The sequence below is a fragment of the Neolamprologus multifasciatus genome, chromosome 2 (assembly GCF_963576455.1).
Source record: "Neolamprologus multifasciatus chromosome 2, fNeoMul1.2, whole genome shotgun sequence".
Classification (NCBI taxonomy): domain Eukaryota; kingdom Metazoa; phylum Chordata; class Actinopteri; order Cichliformes; family Cichlidae; genus Neolamprologus; species Neolamprologus multifasciatus.
The window spans coordinates 30,048,821-30,056,415 of NC_140440.1; the positions used below are offsets into that span (position 1 = coordinate 30,048,821).

The window sequence follows — 7,595 nt, forward strand, 5'->3', positions numbered from 1 at the left end:
AAGAATAGAGAGCTGAATGACTGTCATGTACTCCTGGAGTCCCAGACTATTTGCTATGATTTCAAGAACAAGGGCTCATTCATTTGGCATATGTTTATAATCATAAGGTCTTTTTGGGTTAATTGTTAATTTTCCTAATTTAGTTTATGCTTAATTACACTATTTTCTAAGTTTATCTTAAAAGAAGCAAAGAAATTAATAATTGTGATTAAGTTGAGTAATGACAGTAAAAAGTGCAGGGACTTTTTGCAAATATTCTCTTATGCATATCTCTGAACTTGTAAGCTTCTAAAGAGAATCCCCACTTTTTCAGTTCTGCTTGAATGCCTTTCTTTAATGTTCTATAAGATAGCTTGACAACAATCCCCCCCCCCCCTTTTCAATTGCCTCAATTTAATTTTTTTTTAACTTCCTCGTTTCCTTATATCTCTTTCTGTGTGTTTCAAATTCCCCCTTGATTACTGTTGCATGCCTCAGCTTCCCCCCACAGCTTGCTGCCAGAAATATGTCAGAACGTCTAGGACACAATGGCCCAAATAGTTCAAACATGGTAAGCCTGTGTGCTAGGACAAAATCAAAATATTTATCAAAACTATATGATTATGCTTGAAAATAAACCTTTGAGGGATAAAGGGATAGTTGTGTCCCACGATTATGCGTATGAGTGAGGATGCATTCTTAACTTCTCACTCTTCTCACTCTGTTTTTGTAAACCCAATAATGTTTCTTATGCTTTCCCCTGTGAACATTTTTTCTGAACAATTATCTCATCTAGCAGTAATCTGTACAATACCAATAAGACTAGCAAAAGAGAAAAACAAGATCATGTGAAAGGTTTGTCGGTTATTTGGGTCTGTTTTTATTGACTGGATTAGGACAGGATATGGTCGGGCAAAATGAGCTGTGTTCTAGCCCATGGGGAAGACAAATTCCCTTTGATTTCTCCCAAATGCTGTGAGTGTGGGATCTGAAGGACACTTTAAAGATTTTGTAAATGGCTGCATCGGTTGGCCTGATTTGAATTTGCTCTACCCAAGATAATTAAATAAAGCTAGGTTTTTTGGTACTGTTTTTTTTACCCCTTCAGTTTTCACACATTTCAACTGATGCATATAATGTTGCAGCTTGAGGTCTTGATAGATTCGTGTTTCAAGGTACAATAAGGCCATGCGGAAAAGCACAATGTGATAGAAAGAAGGGAGGAGGACAGATGAAGCAACAAAGTGAAGATCAGGTTTTATATACCTGCAAGCGGCTGGAATCACCTTTGGAATGAGCATTATCCTATTCTCTGGCATAATCATGCTCAGTGGCTAAAGGCTACTTTTTGAAAGAATTTTAATTTTACCTCAAAGCATTGCATGCTTTCTTCAGTATTCCCAACCATGCAGATCCAGTCTATTTATTGACTTGTGTTAATTTGCAGAGGGCTTGTTATGTGACCTAGGACTGGCATCAACAGACTACAAATAACTGAGACAATAGTTCATATTACACAGAACTGTATGCACCACCTAGATCTGCAGTCTAATGGGTCACGTCTCTTAATTTGGACACTGCAGGAAACACCAGAACTGTTTTCTTCTAACGATCTCATTTGTTTGAAACACTGCATTTTAGCTGCATGGCAGGAGTGGCATATGGCTGCTGAATAAGTGATGCATATTACAAAACCTCTTAAAACTGTTGCTTCTTTAGCCTCGTCTCAGGTTCCTCTTGTTTCCAGCAACTTGTTATCTTGCAGAACAGAGAGGCAGTATCAGTGAATGAGGAAGGGATTCATGGCCTATGTGGTAACTGTGTTCTTGACTGTGGTGCAAAATTAGATAGAAAATATATTCATTTTACTGCTAATATTATTATTTCTAGTACATTGACATTAACATTAAAATATATATATTTGTAAGGTCAGACAAGATTATCAGTCTTATTTTTTTTCCCAAATTATTATTCCTTAAATCTTTGTTTTTAATCACAATCACAATAAACATAGGAAACTAATCACCAAAGTGACTCATATCCTGTTTCATTCATTGCAACTATGAATAGGCTTTTGCCATTTTCTGTTGGCCGATAGAACCTTTGATAAATCCTCCTGAATGGTTACAGTAGGCATTTGTAGTGATTGTCTCACTGAAATGACTGTGGTACTAGAGCTTTGCTACTGGCTAGTGGTGCAACATCATTAATCAAAAAGTACTTCCAATAGTGTTGTCACCAATCACATTACATTATCTCGAATTAAAAAAACAAAAAACATACAAATCCCTTTCTATTGGTAGAGACACATCATCGTGGAACAGCTTTGTATATTTCGAGGAGTGGGTGGTGGAGAGCTTGGTACTAACAAAACAATAGGTTCTGTGTTCCAAAAAGGAGAGTGGGTATTACCAGTCAGCATGTTTGTGGACACATGTCTAGTAATGTTGTCAACAAACTTTATCATTCATGTGATGATCCACATATACTTTATACATTGCAAACAGTGATAGTGACAGTTGTTGAAAAGCTAAGCATGAATTTCAGTTGGCCTAATTTAAAGTGATATAAATATGGTAAATTTGGTAATTATTTGAAGGTATAATGTATACCTTATGTACTCTGATGGCCTCACCCAACCTAATGTGTGCTACCACAGCGTAATGAGGTAGATCATTGTCATCAGCTTTTTAAAAACTTTCAGCTGTAGTCATAAAAAAATTAATAACAAATCTATGGTTAACTGCTGAAAAGGAATTCATAGCTCTTGTTATTGAACAGAACTACAAGCTTAATATGGGATCCTATACAAGGGTGCAACTGTTTTCCTATTAGATTAGTGTTTGTGGTTGTACATCTGTATTAGAGTAGTAACTCTTTTAGGTGATGTATTTGTTACCATACATTTCTCCACCTTGGTGTGTTTTTTGTTTTTTTCTTTAAATAAAGTACCCGTGACCCTCACTTTTGTTTCTATTGATGTTTGAGTTGATCTGTAGGCAGGGGATTTGGCTGTTTCCTCAGGGCAGTGAGTGCTCTGGCTTCAACCAAGTTTCCAAAACGTAGTGCTTCCTGGAGGAAAGGGAAGGCACTTATAGTTAGATAAGCTATGTTGTCTAAAGGAGTTTTAACACCATCTAGTGTTCACTTTTGGGTCTTTTAAGCCAGGCTCCTTACAAAGTGGGATGTGGATAGAATTTGTTCAAAGTCTGTCTTTTGTTTTTGCAGGAAAACAAAGGGAATTTGTGCTACAACGAGGCTTGAATTGAAGAAAACAAAAACAAGGTATTTTAGGAATTTAAGGTTTATGACTAGTATTCCATATTTTATGTTGTAAGGAGTTTTTACCAACTAACTATGATTTTTTTCTGTTGAACCTGCTATTTTTATGGCTATGTTTACAGATGGCTGACGAAGAGGAGACAAGGGAGGTACTCTTTCCAGATTGGGAAGGTGCTGACAAAACTGGCATGACCATTGAACAGACAAGTGGGGGACAGCTCTTTGTTAAGGAGGTGAAAGGAGAGTCACCAGCAGCACGGTCTGGAAAAGTATATGAAGGTAACAAATTCCGTTTTTGTTCAAATATGTAGCTTTCACCAAATGTTTAGTAAGATGTGCATGCTGACTTTTGTTCTTTTGTTTTTTTGTGCTGCTTCCACTTAAATCATAGGTGACCAAATTGTGGGTGCCACTATCTACTTTGAAAATATGAGTTCTGAAGAAACAGCAGATCTACTAAAGACACTGAACAAACACAAGGTTGGACTGAAACTACAAAACAAAGGAGACAAATCCCCTTACTACTCACCGCTGAGCACACCATGTCGTTCACCAGTCAGCACCCTTACATGGGAAGGAAAGACCCGCTTTGGAGATTCCAGTCCAGATATCATTCTTGTAAGTTCTTTTTAAAAAACAAAAAAGGGGGGAAAGCCCCCCAAACAAACAAAAGAAAAACCAACTACATTATCACTCGTATGTCTGCAGGAAAGCTAGTGTACTAAAACAGGGTGTGCTGTAACACTTGCATGTTTGTGTCATTCAATCAACAGAGTGGAGATGATGAAGATTATAAGCGAATATACACAAGAAAGATAAAACCAAGGCTGAAATCTGAAGACCTTGCAGAGGGAGTGGATGTTCGCACGGAGCGGCACAGCAGCACAAGCAGCGATGGCAGCACAATTACTACCATCACTCGTCGTATCACTACTTACACAGTAGATATGCCAAGTGGCATAAGTGAGCAACTTGAACTTTCAAGCCCAGACGTCAAAGGGCTAAGGGACGAATCTGGAGATGGATCTTCTCATATCAGAATCTCACATGGCAGCCCTTCAGGTAAAATGGGAGCAGAAGAAGGTGTTTTTGAGTCAGGCGACATAACTTACACTGGGCCAAATATCACTTCCACTGTGACACGCTGGGGCAATGGTGGGGTTCAAACTACAATGCATATAGGAGAGGAAAAAGAAAGAAGTGATCTTAGATTTAAGGTTCCTAGCTTTGGAGTAACAGGTAGTAAATGCCATGAAGGCACTGAAACTTCAAGAGGGAGTAGAGAGCAAGGAGATGAAAGTGTTCAGGATTCAGAAATAAGTGTGACACTAAGAGACAACAAAAACACTGCCGGCAGCCATGTTACAGCTGGGTCAGGGGGTGCTGGGATAATTTCAACTGACGAAAACGGAGGATCAGGTAGTCTGTCTTTACCAGGAAAAGGAATGAAAATTTTGACTGCAACCACAGAGAAAACACAGATGGGAAGTTCAGACAGTAATTTAGATGAGAGGACAAAAGTTAAGATATCTGGAATTACAATCAGTCCCCTGCAGACGAAAGGATCAGGTAGTACTGACATTCCACATATCAGAATAGGAGGATCGACAGATACTGATGCAAATTTGAAAGATGGCAGGATAGAAAAATCAACAATAACATTAGATAATGTTACCTCAGGACTTTCTTCAAAAAAATCTGAACTGGACATCAAAGGAGCCGGTGTTCAGATCAAGGGCCCCAGAGCCAACACTGAAGGGTCAGTTTTGAGTGTAAGACATTCAGAGTCTGAAAGTGACATCGGAAGTGCTGAAATCAACTCTAATATTCAAATCAAACTCCCAACAACTGATAGCAAATACAAAATGGATGTTAATGTTCCATCCATATCTGGGCTGAACAAGGTTGAGGGAAAAGGTGATTTAACTGGTGAGAGAAATGCAGCAGGACTGAAATTTGACATTAAAGGTTCAAATACAGACACTGAGAGGAAAGCGGGAACAAACGCTCATGTACAAATTCCTGAAGCTGACATTAAAGCAATAAAACCTTCTATTGACAGTAAGGATGTAAAAATTAAAGGACCCAGTGTTGATATTAAAAGAACACAAGTAAATGTCACAGTGCCTGCTGCAGAATTTGGAGTTCCAAAAGCAGAGCGTCTAGATGTTGATCTAAAACTTTCCAAATCCAAAACTGACACCAAAATACCTAAAGTTGAAAATAAAGCAGGGATAACAGGGGAGATAAAAACGCATAAGATTGATGTCAAAGGTCTAGAGATAAACCTTCCCAGGACTGGTATTGATGTTAAAGCACCTGATTTTGATATTACAGGACCACAAGTGGACACAGAAGACCTTGATGTGAATCTCAAAGGATCAAAAATAGAACTACCATCATTGTCGGGAACTAAACTGAAAGATTTGGACATGAGTGTGAAAGCTCCCAAAATGAAGGGAAATGTTGATGTACCAAAGCTTGAGAGGGATATAAAAGCTCCAAAAATGAAGATTGAAGGAAAAGAAATTGACAGTGAAGGCCAAACCAGTGGACTTATTAGGTCCAATATTAAAATGCCATCTCTTTGCATAAAAGGTCCAAAGCCTGAAGGTCAGGATGTGAATATTAACCTTTCAAAGACTGAAATTAATGTTAAAGCACCTGAAGTCGATGTATCATCATCACGGGGACCCAAATTGGAGGAGTTCAACAACACTGTAAAAGGGCCGAAACTCAAGGGAGATGTTACTGTATCAGCTCCAAAGATGGAGGGAGACCTACAAGCTCCAAAAGTGGACATTGAAGGAAGATATGTTAATATTGAGGGCCATAAAGGAGGAGTTAAAATGCCCAAAGTTGAAATGTCATCCTTTGGTGTGAAAGGTCCAAAAGTTGAAGGTCCAGATGTTGATGTCAGCGTTCCTAAAGGTGATATTGAAATCAAAGCTCCCAACGTTGATATTAAAGGAGCTGACATTGATGTTGAGGGTCCGAGTGGAAAGATCAAAGGACCACAATTCAAGATGTCAGGTATATCCGGGCCTAAAATTTCAATGCCTGATGTGGATTTCAATCTGAAAGGCCCCAAAGTTGAAGGTGAGGTGGATGTTCCAAAGATTGAAGGAAAAGTGAAAGCACCAGGAGTTGACATTGAGGGACCGAAAGTTGAAATCGAAGGTCCAAAAGGTGGATTTGAAATGCCAAAAATTAAAATGCCAAAATTTGGCTTTAAAGGTCCAAAGGTGGAGGGTCCAGATGTTGACATAAACCTTCCCAAAGCTGATGTCAATGTCAAAGCACCTGAAGTTGATATTAGAGGACCAGAAATCGAAGGCCCTGATGCCAAACTCAAAGGACCTAAATTCCAACTGCCATCACTGTCAGGACCCAGCCTACCAGATTTTGACATTAATTTGAAAGGGCCCAAACTCAAGGGAGATGTTGATGTGTCCGCTCCAAAGATTGAGGGAGACATAAAGGCACCCAAGGTGGACATTGAGGGACCAGATGTTGACATTGAAGGCCACAAAGGAGGACTTAAAATGCCAAAATTCAAAATGCCAGGCTTTGGTATGAAGGGTCCAAAAGTTGAAGGTCCAGATGTTGATGTCAGCCTTCCTAAAGGGGATATTGACATCAAAGCACCCGACGTTGACATTAAAGGAGCTGACTTTGATGTCGAGTGTCCGAGTGGAAAGATCAAAGGACCACAATTCAAGATGTCAGGTATATCCGGGCCTAAAATTTCCATGCCTGATGTGGATTTCAATCTGAAAGGCCCCAAAGTTGAAGGTGACGTGGATGTTCCAAAGATTGAAGGAAAAGTGAAAGCACCTGGAGTTGACATTGAGGGACCAAAAGTTGACATCGAAGGTCCAAAAGGTGGATTTGAAATGTCCCAAAATTAAAATGCCAACATTTGGCCTTAAAGGTCCAAAGGTGGAGGGTCCAGATGTTGACATAAACCTTCCCAAAGCTGATGTCAATGTCAAAGGACCTGAAGTTGATATTAGAGGACCAGAAATCGAAGGCCCTGATGCCAAACTCAAAGGACCCAAATTCAAACTGCCATCACTGTCAGGACCCAGCCTACCAGACTTTGACATTAATTTGAAAGGGCCCAAACTCAAGGGAGATGTTGATGTGTCAGTTCCAAAGATTGAGGGAGACATAAAGGCACCCAAGGTGGACATTGAGGGACCAGATGTTGACATTGAAGGCCATAAAGGAGGACTTAAAATGCCCAAATTCAAAATGCCATCCTTTGGTATGAAGGGTCCAAAAGTTGAAGGTCCAGATGTTGATGTCAGCCTTCCTAAAGGGGATATTGA

At 39.4% G+C, this 7,595-nt stretch overlaps 1 protein-coding gene across 1 annotated transcript in view; it reads left to right on the forward strand.

Moving 5' to 3' along the window:
* ahnak (AHNAK nucleoprotein) overlaps positions 1-7,595 on the forward strand; it is a 35,685-nt gene that overhangs the window by 7,904 nt on the left and 20,186 nt on the right. The window contains 5 exon segments of the mRNA XM_085135502.1: positions 3,208-3,264; positions 3,384-3,540; positions 3,653-3,879; positions 4,035-7,160; positions 7,162-7,261. Coding sequence (XP_084991628.1) covers positions 3,384-3,540; positions 3,653-3,879; positions 4,035-7,160; positions 7,162-7,261 — 3,610 coding nt within the window. The 5' untranslated portion in view covers positions 3,208-3,264.